The 18,330-nt window shown below is 38.7% G+C and overlaps 1 protein-coding gene and 1 long non-coding RNA gene across 4 annotated transcripts in view; one reads left to right on the top strand and one right to left on the bottom strand.

Moving 5' to 3' along the window:
- Window positions 1-17,454, bottom strand: part of samd11 (sterile alpha motif domain containing 11) — a 76,442-nt gene extending 58,988 nt beyond the window's left edge. Inside the window, exons 1-2 of one of the 3 annotated variants that reach the window (XM_051880349.1) lie at window positions 17,175-17,454; window positions 7,168-7,239 (exon numbers count right to left, since the gene is read on the bottom strand). Coding sequence is in view for 2 of the 3 variants with exons in the window: in XM_051880348.1 (XP_051736308.1) it covers window positions 1,061-1,517 (457 nt within the window). In the remaining variant the exon portion in view is untranslated. Of the gene's footprint in view, window positions 1-1,060; window positions 2,229-7,167; window positions 7,240-17,174 lie in introns of those variants that run through there. The other 2 variants (XM_051880348.1, XM_051880347.1) reach the window with 2 other exon arrangements.
- Window positions 12,104-14,559, top strand: LOC127505074 (uncharacterized). The gene is made up of 2 exons (XR_007927555.1): window positions 12,104-14,206; window positions 14,306-14,559. It is a non-coding gene; the product is annotated as an uncharacterized LOC127505074 (long non-coding RNA).
- Window positions 17,455-18,330: the final 876 nt, after the last annotated feature.

Here is an 18,330-nt window from a genome sequence, read left to right on the forward strand (position 1 = left end):
GTACATGTATAAAATTAGTCTGTAAACCAAAATAAACTGTTGTCCGAAAGGAGACCTGAAACCTCTGAAAATAAACTCAAGTAACCCTATAAAATACATCAGATGAGCTGGTACATCATCAAAGTTTTTCCACATACTGTAACATATCAAAATATGGCGTTTTTCCACTTTAAATCTTTGTAAACACAAGCTGCTTCATATGATAATGTGCCGCTGTATCGTAATCCTGATGTACTGCACTTCATTATAAAAACAACTCAATATAGACATGTAGCCTATTTCACTACCTGAACAATATATATACTATAATTTTAAAATAAAACTATAATAGAGCAACCGATTAAAACTGAAAAGTGTCATTTCAGCCTTAAAAGTAGTAAAGTAAAATCAGTGATAACCTACAGATATAAGTTCATTGCACTTTTCGACCACGAACTGATAAAGAAAAAATGAGCTGAAACACTCAAACGTCAAGTTAAATAGAAATGACAAATGGTCGTGATAAACTGAATTAAGCATGTTATTACGATAAAATGGGGAAAAAACACGAACCAAAACACTTTAGATGAGCATGTATATCAGTACAGAGTACTCCACATATATAACATCGTCAAGTTTAGTGTTTTATACCTCAGAAAAGTCTACCGGTTAAAATCTTAGTAAACGTAAGTTGCTTAATCCATAACTGCTTGATAATGTGCCACGGTGTCATAATCCTGATCCACTCTACTTCATTACAAAAACAAAACAACTTTATGTACACATGCAGTACAGTCTGAAAAGTTGTAAAATTCAAGTAAAAATCGACTCCTTCAATACCTGTACAATCCACGTGCGTAATAACGACTTTTCTCCTTTTTTCCCAACAGTGCGAATCCAAAGCCGTTGGACTCAAAACACAGAGTGAGCTCTTCTCATTGCAATAAAGTAGTAAACGTTAAGTAACCGATATTTTTATCCCCCAAAAAAGCTGTTGTGTCAATTCAAGAACACGATGGAGGCGAAATGAACCCTTATTTCAAAAGTAATATCCATTCGGTTACACACGCCATTGACTTACCTTTGTGCCTAATACTCCGTTTCCAGTCTTTGGCTGTCTCCCTTCCACTCACGAACTGGAACTCGTTTGGGGTGAGCCACTCAGCCCGGTATTTGATGGAGGGCCCTTTGCTGCCCTGGCACAGTTTGTTAATGTACAGTAGTGCTTTGTTTTCCCCGCATTCCACTTCGATACAAGGCTCCCCGTTGTCGAAAAACGGCTGAAAGTCCGGGATAGACGAGAAGCTCTCCAGCATGAAGTCGTCCGGGTGGTGGTGAAGGTGCTGCTGATGCAGCGCGGTATCGCGAAAGCCCAAGTACGCGCGCTGATGATGGGCGAAAATGTGATCGTACGGCGGCGGATGAGGGGTCACCACGGGGATAGCGGTGGCATTTAAAGGGGCCAGGTATTCAGGCTGGTTGAAGGCGGCTAATGCCATGTCTTCTCCATCCAGTCTCTCCTTTTTGATGGCAGGCATGTTACCCGAAGCGGAGCGCCGGTAACGTGTGATTAGCAGTTCATGCGTCCCAACTTGTGTCCCTCTTCGCGGAGTTCCAGGCGCACCGGTGTGTTTACGCACGACTCCCGCGTCGCTGGCTGACAGCAGAGCGCTTAAGTTCAGCCATTCACCACTTCACTCTTCTCCTCAGTGCACTGCTCGCATGACGGGTCTCCCCGCGCTCCTGCCCACCACATCTAATCGGACTAATGCCTGACATCTCCGCCAGATATTAACGCTGAGCGTGCTCAATGCTTAATGATTGTTTATCCCACGTTTCCTTTAAAATAATCACTATGGCAACTTCGCTGTGTTTATTTCCTATATCAGCTCCAGTGCTAAGTTTATTTTTGTCCAGAATGTAATGAGGACACCATACAACCAGGATGTTTTAACGCATTATAAACCGTGAGTATGTAGTGTAGATCACGTAAAAGTTCAGTAGTACATGCACAGTGGGTAGTGAGCCAGACTGGCTCGGAGCATTTTTTCATAACTGACGAGGATAGAAATAATTATGCTATCTATGTGAGCCTTTTCGATTGCAAATGATGCCTGGCGCTAATGGGACTTTGTTTTTTGTTTTTCTCTCTCCCTCGTTCTTCCTTTTAACCCCTAATACGTCGCTGAAGTCACGCTTTAGTTCACAGACCCAGACCAAACAAGATTTGCACTCTCCGCCGCTTCTCAAACTTGGCCCATTTAAACAGCGGAGGCAGAGCGAGCGCGAGCGCGCTGAAGGGGGTCCGCGACGGCCGAGGTTGCGTCACTATTTCCAGTCACTGCATACAGTTCACAGAAAACATTTGATTTATGTTTTATTTTCCATTGTTACACAGTTATGTAGTTACCTTTAATCAGTTACGGTGAATTTTTGTTTAATCAAAAGACGAATTGTGGATTATAAATATAGCCTACAAAGTAATATGCAAAGGAAAAAATAGCACTGTAAGTTATCTAACATGCAGTATTCAGTAAAAATCGCTTTAAAAAGTACATTATATTTTAAAAGAAACAACATTTTAATACGTTTCTTATTTTTGTTGTCAGTATATAGCCTACAGTGGAGTGTTTTGTGGCATGTTGCATGTTATTTACTGTTTAATTTCAGTCTTGTGTGTTAACTTGTTTTTCTCTGGGTGACATTTTGTTTTATTGGTGACTATTGCTGGAAATGCCAATTTTGAGTCTTTAATCTGATATAATCTTGAACTTTCTAAGTCATCAGTTCATGTTACAAGATAATGTAGGCAGTGGTTGCCAGAACTCTACAGAAAAATACATTGGCAAAGTTACAAAAGTAACAGAGTGGCTATAAAATGCTGGAACAGTCAGTGTATTTTTATTCTAATGTAAATTTAACAAAAATAAACTGCCACTGAAAGCTGAATCTCTCAAATAAAATAGAAAACTTCAGATGTAAAGGTAGTACAGTGCTTAACAAATTTATTAGACCACCACCCATTGTAAGGTTTGTGCCAGCTGCCCTAAACTAACAGTACTGGTGACTACCAAAATCATTTTTAATGTTTCTGTAATGGTTAATCCACACCATGTGTAAGCTCTATAGTCACAGTAGTGTTTATAATGCTAAAATATAATAGTTGTTGGGATTTAATGGATTCAAAGATAGATCGCAAAAAAGTTTTATCAAAAGCAAGTCTTTGGGAACAACTAGAAACTATTTGGAAGTCAGTAACAACAGATACTGTGAAAAAGTACATAAAAACAATGCCAGCAAGAATGCAAACTGTTATCAAGGCCAAAGGAGGCCATACAAAATAAAAAATTAAATATAGATTTTTTTTATTTTGTTATTATGTGTGAATAAAGATTATTTAGTTGTTTCAGTTTGATAAATGACAATAAGATTACTGTAAATAGTTAATAACTGTAAGATTAGTCTATATATATATATATATATATATATAAACTAATCGTATAGCTATTAACTATTTACATACAACATTGCCTTTTATTACACAATTACAACACATATTTTACTTTCAGTTCTATTTCTTTAATGAGTTTTATCAGCACTATAATTTGATTTTGGCCTAATTATTTAATAGTATTCTATACAATCAAATTATAGTCACTTATATATATATATATATATATATATATATATATATACACACACACACACATGCATATATATATATATATATATACTGAATGTTTTGGCAGAAATATTAAAAATAATTAAAAAAAAATAAGAATCCTCTAACCTCTCAAACAAAATGATTTTCTTGGTGTTGTTGAATACTGTACTCTCCAGTCTGGAGGTGCACAAGCAGATAATGGTTTCAGTGTGTTAGAAACTACAATAAAAATACATTTCAAAATATTATTTCTATATATTTTAAACTGCCTAAATATTATAAGGTAATTGTATTTAAGGTAAAGATATTGTTATTGTTGATATATCTGCTCAGTCTTCGTGAAAGCAAATTTTGTGGATTATAAGAAGCTTGATTACTAATCACAAAGTGTGTCTCATAGAACCTGTTGTTTAACTATAGCCAGTGAAACTTAAGACTTTCTATGCACCATTTAGATCGAGAAGTCAAAATCGCCCCCACAAAGACATATCACAAGAAAACTGGAAACAATCTAAAGGTCAAAGGTTCTCAGAGACCTCAGGAGATCCCTGAAAGCCCAAGTGTGAGGATCCCCCACGGGGATACCCTGCCCCCTCACCCCCACACTCTTCTACATTATAACCGCTGGTGACTCATGAGGGACTCAAAGTGCACTATTTATGAAGGAGGGGTTCCCCTAAATTTACAGATGACAACGTAGCAATCAGCCCACAGTTTAGGTTCAGGACGGCTTCCCCTGAACTTTCAGCCCCCACATTATCGACAGTTCAGCAGAACAAGTCCTGTGGCATCCTCTTCTTGCTCATCAAAATGAAAGTGCCACCCACTCACAGCGCATGAAATGGTTTCACATTTCATAACACGCATCAAGCAACTTCTGTTTTCTTATTATATAAAGTTTAAATAAAATCTCACACATGCTCATAACTACATAGCCAAACTAAAAGCTACTTAAAATTTACAAGCTGAAAAAAGTAAATGTGTAAAATTAATACATATTCAACGAGTGATCTAATATGTGACAATATTTTGCTTTGATTTATGGCCTATGCACATTGTGATTTATAAACAGTGCTTTATATGTAAACAATGCTCAAAAATAGCTATAGTTATGAATATCTATAACACAGCAGGAAGGAGTTGTTTATCTAGTTGATATTACAAATATTGGAAACCAACTAATTAATAACTTTTCTGTTCATCATCTTTCTATTCTTTGGTATCTAAAGCTTTTCAGACATAAAACTCCAAGTAATATTTAGGAGGCCTTATTATTGCTATCAGATTATTTTTTAATACTTTCTCAAAGCATTTCACATTTTATAAATGACAACATACATACACCCATATATACAGTAGGCCTATCTTTAACACAGGTCTGACCTGAACACTGTTCGAAACTAAAGTATATGAAGTAGATGTTTGGTACATGAAAAAAATAACAATAAAGCATATACTTGTGAAATCTAAAAATATTTAAAAGTTGTTTCACTTAAAATGTTGCTTTTAAAGTTTCCTGTTGGTCTACCTATTATTAAACCGATTCCTCAGTGTAAGAAATGTCAATAACTTTTCTCCATATTCTCTCAGTGACTGTGGTCGATGCCCAGAGACCTGTCGGCTGTAGAGAACCCCCTTGCAGTCGTCCCCGCCTCCGCGCCGTTGTTGGCAGCGGCCCCGGAGCCACAGCGCTGCCGGCGGGGGAGAGAGGTAATAAATAACCCGGGGAGAGGAGCGGAGACCGCCGGGCGGTGCACAGTCTGACCTGACAAATACTCACTGGAAAGCCATCAGAGAGTGAGAGCCCACCCCTAATGCTTGGAGCCAGCCTTTCAGACATGAGCAGAAAAATATATAGGCCTGCCCATTTTGGGGAGAAAAAAAAAAACAAAAAACAGCGTCTCTCTCCCCTATCAACATTAAAACAGTGAGAAATGCTGTGAGATTAATTAAAAGTTTACTCAGTAATGTAATTCTCATTTAAAAAAAAAAAAAAAAAAATTATTACAAATAAAGAAATAACTGCTTTTGAGAAATATCATTAAAATGAAGTATTATTTTAAAAAAGCTATCTTACTGTATTCTACATACAGCAGGTCGCCCACTCATGGACGTGTCCATGTTTGCATCACATGACTAGCTGTTTCATGCAATTGGCTGAGTTACTACAAATAAATAAAAAAAACTAAAGAGTTAGATGAGAAAATGAGAAAACTAAAAGGGGGGATTAAAAAAGTTTTTGTGAAGCTACAGCAGTTATTAAATACATTTCATACATCCAGGCCAACAGGTGTCAGAATAAAATCTGAAATAACTGGTACTATTGATTCAAATAAGAGCTAAACATGAAAGCTTGTCCTTGCAACTCCTTAAATGCAAGTTATGATTAATAAATTACACATTTTATCAGTTATACACATTTTACATAATAATAATAATAATAATTTTATTATTATTATTATTATGCCAAGTTTATTTCATAGTCTGTCAAAATAGTATGTAGTCTGTCAACTAATATATAGCCTAATGTTTTTCCTTCATCTGCATTTTCTACAGGTTCTCATAAAAGAAGACTTCTATTGGATTTTAAATGGACTCTCCAAAGGGACTTTCGGGATCACAGTTGCCAGCTCATGCAGCGCCGGTAAAGTGATGCTGTGTAATATAAAACCCTGCGCGTCTCCTCAGGTTTGTGCTGTCGTGTCGGCGCCCTCCACTGCTCTCTGGAGATCTAGAGGCCGTGGAGGCAGTCTGTGATCCCAACCGGCAGCCCAAGCTACCTCATGGGATTTATTTCCTTGCTGGACAGGTGGGCGGCCAGGGAGGATACTGGTTTTAGCCCAGTGTCTGAAGCTGTCAACACCATCAGAAGCAACGAAACCTCTTCCCTTTTTCTTCCCTAAACACTTCACTTTACCATTCCTAATGGCTAGGCTAGTTTGGGATCTGTAAGATATTTTAAATGTTTTTGGAAGAAATACAGTATGATTGAAATACAGTAAAACAGTAACAATTATTACAATTTAAAATAACTATTTTAAAATGCAATTTATTCCTGTGATGGTGAATTTTCGGCATCATTACTCCAGTCTTCAGTGTCACATGATCCTTCAGAAATCATTCTAATATGCTGATTTGCTGCTCAAGAAAAATTCCTTATCTTCACTGTTGAAAACAGTTGTGCTGCTGAAAATCATGATTAAATACTGATCCTTTGAACTTTCTATTTATCAAAGAATCCTGAAAAAAACATTTATTTTAAATAGAAACCTTTTGTAGCATTATAAATGTCTTTACTGTCACTTTTAATAAATGTAATGCATCCTTGCTGAATGAAAGTATTAATTACTTTCAAAGATAAAATATCTTTCTGACTTTTGAACGGTATTGTACTGTACACACATACAAAACACCAGCTTTGTTCTCAAGGACACTGGGACTAATTCTACCATTACTGTAGGCCAAGACATTGACATCACGTTATGCACATGGTCTTGTGACTTATTCAAACTGGAAATACTCACAGATAATGTCATGACTTTGATTCCAAAGCTAGTAGATCAGCCACAAACTCGCCTGCATAGCTTGAATACATGCTGTAAATAGAAAGAAAAAAAGTCTGTGTTATTGACAACAGTGTCATACTATGTTTGTGCCAAGCTGTGAAAGGAACATAAATTATTCCTTATCTCATCTGCAATCCATTTTACAAAAGGTCCAACAATATATAGAGGGTATCAAAGAAAGCTAACAGTTAGCCCTCCACAAAATTGCATTTATAGGCCATTTATTTAGGCCACACCAACAGCTGAAATGTGTGGAATTATTTTGAGATAACCAGTAAAATAAGACTTAAGATAAGTCTGCTGCTGCTTTCCAAGTATCTAAGAGGAAATCATCAGACAAGAAACATGTGCTGGGGAAAAAAAAGAATAAAGAACTAAAAAGTCTCTGTATTGTTCAAATAGGACTATGATTGTGCTGGTCAGCCTATCTGTATGCTGTATACAGCAAGAGTTAAACCTGCAAAGAGTAGTTCCTGATCTCTCAGGCCATATTGATTTTTCCCTCCATGATCTGAAACCAGCAATCAGCATTGTGGTTTGAAATAGCCCTGAAACAAGAGCCAAGACGTCAATGAGTCGCCGACACGTTTCAATTAGCGCGCCGCCCAGGCCGATTTGTCCCCCGGGGCACATTGGCTCCACAGGCTGGTCACGCCAGGAGAGATGTTCCATAGAGTTACGTGATATTGGGAAACATCAGAAAGGGCAATGCAGGTAAATCTGTGCATTAACTGAATGTGTGCGAGATGTTTTGGTCTTGCCACACAGATGACAGTGAGATAATTCGGTTTCTAGTCAACTCAATCACTTCTCCCTCTTTAATTAAATTGCCGAAGAGGCTAATGGAGAAATAGCAGACTCCACAACACAGACTCGTAAGGTCTGCAGAGTCTGGACATAAGGTCTATCACACATAGTGACTTCATAACTGCATATCTATCATTTTAATGCAATGCTCAATGTGTTAGAGCATCGGCACAAACAAAGGGATGCACAATATAACAGTACTATATCGGTCATTGGACAATATTAGAGTTTTTTTTTAAATTTATCGTCTCAATCGGCAGTTAATTGTACATGTTCATTTCCTTTATTTTTACATTAAGATTGGCATTATCTAATGCTCAATTACTTGAAAACTTAAAAACACTAATCATGTAATAACACTGTTGAATTAATGTAATCTTTAGCTCTCAAAATGGATATCCATTTTCATACTGTACACTATGATGTTGTAGTGCCTAAATTCACCTGTGGCATTTTATACGTAGTTGTACAAGACGATTGTGAGCCCCAATCTTTATAGCCTTAAATGCAAACTAACACCTATACTAACTTTAATGACTCTTCTAAAATGTAAAACATGTCAAAATATGTTATAATGTTTTTGATTTAAGTTTAAGTCATTATATTACAATTCACCCTCTAGGACAGTATCATTGACCTGTGGAGAGAGGTGAAATTCTTCAAAACAAACATTAGCCCAATGGATAATAGCTTTAGCTTCTGCTCAATGGTCCGTCACATATTTTGGCCCATTTAACTACTCTTGCTTGTGAATGTAGGAAATAAAGTGAGTTATATTTCAAGACTTTTACCCAAGCTGAGTTCTAGTGTGTGTTTTGAGTATATGGGCACAGCATCCCTAAAGTCAGCCGTTTCTCTGACCTTCCGCCGCTAAGCTCCGCTCCAACAGTTCTCATCAGCAACACTACACTGCACACTCTGAAGCCCTGTGGAGGTAGACTAGAGTGGTAGGGAGAGAAGAGGGGGCTATAACGCACCCCAGATCCCTCCTCATCTGCCCTTAGAGGTCCTAAGAACCCCTCCAGTTCTCTTCTCACTCTTTAGCAGCTCTGCCTCACTTGCACCGCAGGCCATCCTCCCCCCAGAACCCGATCGATAGCGCTCTTCTGCTTTCATCGGACCAGCATTGTGGAGAAGCTGCACTTCCTGAAGAAACACCAATCCAGCCTTGAGTGAGCTGCGTACGGTTCTCTCACAGACAGGCTGACTGCCCGCCAGACTTCACTCATTAGAGGCAGTCTGCTTTTTTGGCTGCTTCAATAGATGCAGGTAGTGAATGACACAAAATGAGGATATGTCACTTATTTGAACTTGGGTTGCCTATGTGAACAGCACAGCTCCATGTGTTAGAGAATTTATCGGTATCGATCAATATGAACTATTTAATTGTGCATGCGCATTTTCTTATATATATATATATATATATATATATATATATATATATATATATATATATATATGTATATATCTCCAAAACTGCAGCACTTGTTGGGGTGTTCCTGGTCTGCAGTGGTCAGTATCTATCAAAAGTGGTCCAACAGTGGTGAACCGGCGACAGGGTCATGGGTGGCCAAGGCTCACTGATGCACGTGGGGAGCGAAGGCTGGTCCGATGCAACAGACGAGCTACTGTAGCTCAAATGGCTCAAGAAGTTAATGCTGGTTCTGATAGAAAGGTGTCAGAATACACAGTGCATCGCAGTTTGTTGCGTATGGGACCAGTCAGGGTGCCCATGCTGACCCCTGTCCACTGCCAAAATCACCAACAGTGGGCACGTGAGCATCAGAACTGGACCACGGAGCAATGGAAGAAGGTGGCCTGGTCTGATGAATCACGTTTTCTTTTACATCACGTGGATGGCCGGGTACGTGTGCGACGCATACCACGGGAACACATGCACAATGGGAAAAAGGCAAGCCGGCGGAGGCAGTGTGATGCTTTAGGCAGTGTTCTTCTGGGAAACCTTGGGTCCTGCCATCCATGTGGATGTTACTTTGACATGTAAGCATTGGTGCAGACCATGTACACCCTTTCAACGGTATTCCCTGGTGGCTATAGCCTCTTTCAGCAGGATAATGCGCCCTGCCACAAAGCAAAAATGCTTCAGGAATGGTTTGAGGAGCACAACAATGAGTTTGAGGTGTTGACTTGGCCTCCAAATTCCCCAGATCTCAATCCAATCGAGCATCTGTGGGATGTGCTGAATAAACAAGTCTGATCTATGGAGGCCCCACCTCACAACTTACAGGACTTAAAAGGATCTTCTGCTAACATCTTGGTGCCAGATACCACAGCACACCTTCAGGGGTCTAGTGGAGTCCATGCCTCGATGGGTCAGAGCTGTTCTGGCAGCAAAAGTGGGACCAACACAATATTAGGAAGGTGGTCATAATGTTATGCCTGATCGGTGTATATAGACAATTGTAATATTGGTTATTTATTGTTTATCAGGCATAACATGAATTTAAAGCTTCATTTAAACCTGCATTAGCTTCTCACGTGAAACTAAAAAAGCACAGGAGTCTGAGAGAGACCATCATCAAGGATGAAGAGACATGATCATATAACGTCCTAAAATACTGGATGATAATCTTTACCTTATAACATACAGAAAGACAGGGACGTTCAGCTCAGATTTAGACATATCTTATTCATTTCTAAACCCCTCGCTCAGGTGACACCTGATCCAACTGTACATTTTACATCATCTTTAGCCAAAGTAAGAAAAACCAGGTGTCCATAGCTAAAAGTTCACTGGAATTTATTTTGTTGATTTAAGATGACAAGGAAGTAATATATCGGAAAAGAAGAGGCAGTTTGGCAAGTTAGTTAACAGTGCCTTCCAGGAACAAATTCTTTTGAGTATTTACCATTTAACTTAATTTTGGAAGATGATCCAAGGTCTTTGTGACCATAAATTGAACGAGCCTCTCTTTCTCCTGCCTGCGAATAGGCAAACATTAGCACGCTAGAATTAACCTTTAAGGATTTTCATAACTTTATCCGGAGTAAATCTGTCCAGTGATAAATTACTCCGGTTACGCTTTTAATGTTTAGTTTCCAGTGTTGGTTGAAACCCAGTCCGTTTCCCACAACACCCAAAACAGGACAATCAAAATGTTGTCCAAACAGACTTTCAATCTGTCCAAGCTGAACCACAGCATTTCGTTTTATTGGAGCCCTGAATCACAGCCTTTTCTGGAAACTGTCGGGGCGCCGGCAAATGTGTACGCAGTTTCCACTCTTCACGTGACGTTTGAGACAGGATGACCGCGGGAGAGCACGGCAGGATCCGGCGGCAGCTGCCAAGCCACGGGGACAAATTTGAACTCTGCAAACACAGTCATGTCAGCGGCAGCCCAGCTACGCTTGCCCTGGAATGGCACCCATTCACATATTTAGACGACGTCTGAGCCTATGACTCACCCTGAAATACAGAGGAGGAAGCACCAACAAAACGAGAGACAGCGTCTTCAACATTTCCAGAAAATCCAAAATAGGTACAGCTTTTACCAGACTGATTGTAACCAAATGGTGAATTGAGAGAGGGTAGCACTTCGCAGACCACTTTCAGTCTTGTGTCTCTAAAATAACATGATCTATTTAGTATTTATGAGGCAACGAAAATGGCCAAACCTCATAAATATGCAATGAGGTTGTTTACTGGATGGCTGTTGAATTGGGAATGGGAATTTTGTGTGTGTGTCTCATTAAATGAACAGCGAATGTACATGTAACATAAACCATTTGAAGCAATACATTTTGTTTGGGTCAATAACAATAACTATTTTTTTAACATATTTAAAAATATATTTAAAAATGCAATTCATTCATAAAACTGGAAATTATATCATAGGAAGTATCCTTGCAGATACTCATGATTGTGTGTCAAGGTCAATAAGTCTCTTAAAATATAAAAAAATTCAACCTTTTTATGTCAAGATACAATCCAGTTGTAAAATGCCATGTGGAATTATTTATTATATTATATTATTATTATTATAATAAATTCAAAACTTAAAAATTAGGAAGTGTGAATGATGGTCACACCACATGACATTTTTAAAGTCTTAAATGTAATCTTTTGTAAATAGTATAAAAGTTTTTCAAAACCATATGAAACCAACATGAAAACAAAGAGCACATACTAAGAACTTATGTGCAGGTTTTAAACTATATTTTTAAAAGATTACTTTTCTTTATCATCTTATATGTCACTAACTCATTTATAAGAATGAGTCCAACAAGATCTACTAAGTGAGCAACAAGAGAAGCAAAGAACCACGTCACGTTAGCATTCCCGTAAGTTAGCATTGTTGAGAGTAAATGTGGAAAGATGGAGTGTGAATTAAGGACACTAATATTCCCTGTGGTCTCTGGCGGGGGGTGAGGCGGAGGAATGCTCGGCGGAGCAATCCCGCTTGGCAGGTAGATGAACTGCAGATCATACGGGCCGGCAAGTGGTGATTAATGGGAGCGGGAAGGCGCTGGAAAGAAAACAACGCTATAAATCAACGTTGCGACGATGGTAATTGTAATTGAAATGAATTTGTCTGCCCGGAGCCAGGCATTGCAATTGATATTGACCAAAGCCCTGGTGGTCCATAGAAAATGAAATTGAGAAAATGTATTCAGAGTATCCACTGTAAGATCTATACATCACTGTATGAAACAACCACTGTGGGCCAATAAGAAGGGGGAGAAAAGCTAAGCCCGGTGTGCGTGTCGGATGCTACTGAGCTATCGTATGCTCATAGGTGGCTAATGTTGTAGATTTATGAGAAAAGAGCCACATTAAAATCAACTTGAAGGTGATGTCAATGAAAAATACCATTCAGCTGTTTTTCTGACCCCTTTGGAATGGAAAAATAAGAAAAAGTATTATATAGCCTTAAACTTTTTGTTTACTAAGTCTCATAAATACTTTTTCTTAATTTTTGAAATGTTGAAATGTTAAACTGCCCCTATTATGTCATTTTAAGGTTCCTCGTTTTGATTTGGAATTCTCTTACAATAGGTTTACATGCATCCATGGTCAAAAACAAATTTTCTCATAATATACAATCGCAACATCACCTCTTTTCTCACAGTGTCTGAAATGGTTTGGTCTCTCTAAGCCCGTCCTTTCTGCAAGCCTACTCTGCTCTGATTGGTCAGATGGCCCAGTCTTCCAGGTCTCACCTACAACTACAGTGTTTGAGAGCGGCTCAAAGTAGACAATGTTGTGGGCAGCCAATGAAGAACATAGGCGACCATTATACAAAATTGTTACAAACCTAGTAGGTTTGAGCAGGTAGTAATACTAGAATGACTCATTTCAAGCAGTTCAGAATTGGTTCTTTCTTTTGGGAGACAATAACATTCATCATGCATTTTTATCTTTGAAGCTTTGCAGATATTTTACATTCAAAAACAGCAATACGCACTACATAAAAGGCAATATCCGAACAAGCATAATAGGGGCACTTTAAATTGAATGAAACTTCTCTATGCTTTCCCTCTATATTATATGTATAAAAAAAACTTTGCACTTTTTTCAAAAAGCTTTAAATTGATGTGTATAATTTGTACTTTTTTTATGATCACTGGCCAAGATTAAGATTTCAGAAAGAAAAAAAAAAAAAAAAAAAAAAAAAAAAAAATCACACGTACTGTAAATGAAACCACTCTCTTTAAAGGGACAGTTCACCCAAAAATGAAAATTATCCCATGATTTACTCACCCTCAAGCCATTCTAGGTGTATATGACTATCTTCTTTCAGACAAACACAATCAGAGATATATTTAAAAATATCCTTAGTCCTCCAATCTTTATAATAGTTGTGAAGGGGGGGGAAATAACCTCTGACCCGACGCATGACGTAATGATGAACGCGGAAGTGCAGAGGATAGAGCAAAACAAAACACCAGCCATGAATTAGAAGCCTAAAATGATCATTTTTAAAGAGAAATGTCGGAGGATTTCGATAGAAGAGGAGAGAAGCTTGAGTTTGTTGCCCAGCCACATTTGTTTGAACCGTGAGAGGCGTCTAAGCTCACGATACTACTACATCCTACGTCCTACATCGCGTCAGGGGGTTACTCATTTGGCGCAAGTCGATTTGCGCAGTATGAGTAAGGTCGTCCGCCGGAAGCTAGTTATTTGTTTGTATGAAAGAAGATAGTCATATACACCAAGGATTGCTTGAGGGTGAGTAAATCATGGAATAATTTTCATTTTTGGGTGGACTAACCCTTTAACAATGACTGTACTGAATATACTGTAATGAAAGTGTTTGGTATCCTGCAGGAGCCTTTGTAGCCAAACTACGTTGGCTTTTGGATGGTTTGCTTTACCAGCACATTGCATTGGCATACTGTAATTTGAACAGAGCCAGTGGCGATTCAGATCCCAGATCTACAGAGAGGCTCAGAGGAATATCTCGGCTGGAGGGGCCCGTGCAGGAAGAACACCCAGCTGAACACAATGTGGGATCGGCTATGAGCTAATTGTACCACTTTACAACTCTGACGCTACTTTACAATAAAGTCTGTATTGTTTCAGTTTTGAAATCTTGCCCTTTTGTTTAGCAGAATTAAGAGCAAGCAAAGTGCATAATGCAGGGGCGCTTGGTTTCTAACGTAAACCTCAGACTAATAGTTCCGGGAGGTTTTCATGTGCACTTTCTGCACAGATATAGAAGAAATCTATATTTCATAAGTGTGCTGTGTAGCTACAGCACCCAATTATCAGCAGATAAGACGGAGGGAAGCCCCGGAGCGTCAAGCCAGATATTTAGACCAAGGGAAACAGGCTTGCAGGGACCAAAACCCCAGGGGCACTACAGCCTCAGCTTTTCCCCCCACTTTTTCTTTCCTTCGACTACTTCCCTCCATCCTTACTTCACCTACGGGGTTCAATTAGCGGTGACAGCAGCTCGCACCATGAGCCTGTAGCAGGAAACAGGGTGAGTCTAAATCACCACACCACACTAGAGAGGCCTACTGCAGACACGCAAACATGACAAAACACTCATCCGCTCACATCATTGGTGCTCGGTCCTATCAAATGTCCTTGAACTGCCAAAACGCTGATTTTTTTCCCTCCAATTGTTTGGTTTAGCACCATAACATGCAGCGTTCTGTGGGCAAGCACACTCACCATACTCCACCAGTCAGAATTAGTGCACTTTTACCCACACAAACATGTATTTGTACACTGACCTCAGCCAGCAAATACTGTTCTGCGCCATCCATGTAATATATACAGCTTCAACACACGGTAAGGTCACTTACAGGTCAAGCATAGCTCATGGTAGGCAGATGAATATCGATCTAGAGGGAACAGGGACTGTTCACAGGGCAGGCAGCCCACAGATCAGCCTTGGGCAGAGGAAATAGAGGTCATGGGCTAGAGCGAGCACAGTTCATACACACTGAACTTTTAACACCTCAAGAAACTCTATAGGGTTAGCCACTCGCTGACCAAAATTATACTATACACTAACTAGAATACAGTAAAGCTGTACACACCTGCCCACAATGCACAAATGTCAGTATAATTATTTACAGTAGAGGAGTCTTTAGAAATACCCTTAAAAAGAAAAAAGAAAAAATATTAAAAAACTAAATAATTACTTATAAAACTTTTTTTGATGGTAGGTAATCCTATAGGAATACCCTTAAAAAAAACACATGAAAAAATAAATATTTTTAAATAAAGTTTTTAAAAATAAATAAATATAATACATATTACCATATTCTACAACAAAATATGAAATAGTTAATTGCAGTTTCTGTTAAAGATAATATTGGATTTCCTTAAATAATAAAATATTTTGATGGTGGCTAACACCAAATTACCATTAAAATCCCCATGAAATCACATTTTCTGTCCTGTGTTGACAATATCTAAATAGGAAGTTGGAACAAAACATAAACGTCTTTTTTAGTGGCAAACAGTCTATTTATATCACAGCCATGAAGCTTGATTTGCTACTTGCTAATCTGTAAAAAGTTTATTGAAATGCAATTTTTAAAAAGGTGGTATTAGTGGGAAAGACTCATATTTTTCAGTGTTTAAACAAATGTAGTAACTATACTATCTTGTTGTTAACTATGGTCACCATGGTAAATTCTTGTAAGATTAGCTTAATTTAAGATTTTATAGTAATATTGTATCAAAACTTGTCTGAGATGCCTGTTGTCTAAGGTAGAATTTCACATATTCCCTCAACATTTAATCATCGCTGTGCCAAAATGCAAAGCTTCCTGGTGGCCTTAATTCTGAGAAACTGCATTGCAGGACATTAGAGAAGCTAAGGGAGGTTGGCAGCATGGAGAGGCTGAAACCAAGGACACAGTTGGCAGCATGCCTGTGCTCGGCTGTGTATGCAGTCAGGCGGAGTGGAGGCAGGCCATGCCTTGGGGCATTGAGAAGAGGCCAATTCACTGCTCAACTAGCCGGGCCCACAGAGAGAGAAAGCGATAGAGAAATTAAAACTTGAAGAATATGTAGAAACATCCAAAAATGACGGAAAGGGAAATGGCAGTGTTGAGCAAACTGAATAATCATTAAAAATCAGAAACACTCTCAAAAGTGGGGGAGGGGCACACTATAAACATTATCAGTGCATGGCTTGAATATTAATTAGGATCCATTTATGGTTAAGTGGGTGTAGCCATTTTAGAATTACTGTTTGCCAATTAAATAAACTCTACATCCCCTAATTAATATTCATAAGCTAGGTTGATAAGGTTTAGAATTCTGTCAACTGAATTCTATTGACATGTTGGAAGAAGCTTTTGCTTGGCCCTAAAAATGTTGTTTGACACAGCCGACTACATTGTTTCTTCAAACTTTTCTCTCTCCCACAAAAACACTTATTAAATGTAATGATTAATGCTTAAAAATTTGAAGGGAGGAATTTATACAGGTATGAGTTTAATGATTGCTCTGTCCCTGTTTAAAAAAAATAATAAATCATGTCCCCTCTCACCTTCTCCTGCCTGGTGTGTCTACAAATTATACAAGTAAATAATTAAAATCAAGTGTCAGGTGCTTGGTGCCCATGGTCCATGAGGAGCCAGGCACATTTTTCCCTCCCAAGTTCCCTAGTTTCCTAGGCAACAAAGTTAAGGTACTTTAACAGTCTGTTCCTGGTTTGGTTCTCCCTTACCCCATCTTGCTTTATCTCTCTCCTTCTTGCTGAATCTAGATGTGGTGGTGTCTGTCATCTTCTAGTGATCAATCAGCACCCAAACAAGCAGGGTCTTTGATGCTTGCAGAGAGAAAAAAAGAAAAGAAATAGAGAGCGAGAGAGAGGAGGAGAGAAAAGTTTCCTTTTGACGAGCATGTTCCATTGTGAGAATCCCCAGCAGCCTCTGACATCTGGTTCCAGTTAGCACCATGACGCGTTTCCTGCCCTGCCTGGGCCACGGTTCACAAGTCAAACGCCACACTGAAGATTGAGGAGAAAAACAGACACGCACGGTTACTCCAATATTATCTGCATGTGTGTGGAAGTCCTGAACCACCTGTGAAGATTCTTTTTGTTTATTCTCTTAAATGTATTAACTATATTTTATTTTTTGTATTATTATATATTTAAATATTTTCTATAAATATACATATCTAATATGTATACATATTATAGGACATTAATATAACTATTTACATATATATTTAAAAAAATAAATAAATGCTGTAGTTAGTAAATCTCCTTCCAATTATGTTATGGAATTACATTTTACATACTATGAGCATTTCAAATGTTTCATACTGAAGCAAAATGGCTTTTATTATATGTATTACAATAGTAGTGAATGTGAAGCCACTCTTCATATCCCTCTTCTTATCTGAATGCATTTGCAAGTGCATTTGCACTGTGGATGTTGCAACTACAGTTGTCGTCATTGAGCAATCACTCTTCAGTGCTGAAGAGGTACCCGAGCGATAAGCAATGGAAAAGTGTGACCCTCGAGAACGTGGGGCGTGGAATGCAAAATGTGCGCTGCACCTACACAAACTCTGGAGGGAAACCCTACAGTCAGTGGGTGCGTTTACAGACACAAAAACATCCATACACACACACACACACACACATACATGCACCATGACTGGGGCTTGTGGGTAACGAAAGTGAGAATGAGGAGGAGCGATGAGCGTAAAAGTGAAAATGTCAGGAGTGTAGATATAGAACACGAGCCGACCACAGAAGGGCTTGCCTGCGTCGGTGGCGACGTTAAACGCCCCCGTGTATGTGCTGCACTCGGCTTTGATCGCTCAGGAGCCAGTTTTCTGCCCCACAGCTCACTGAGGCCTGCTGCTGAAGC

Source organism: Ctenopharyngodon idella, chromosome 22, assembly GCF_019924925.1.
Source record: "Ctenopharyngodon idella isolate HZGC_01 chromosome 22, HZGC01, whole genome shotgun sequence".
Taxonomy (NCBI): domain Eukaryota; kingdom Metazoa; phylum Chordata; class Actinopteri; order Cypriniformes; family Xenocyprididae; genus Ctenopharyngodon; species Ctenopharyngodon idella.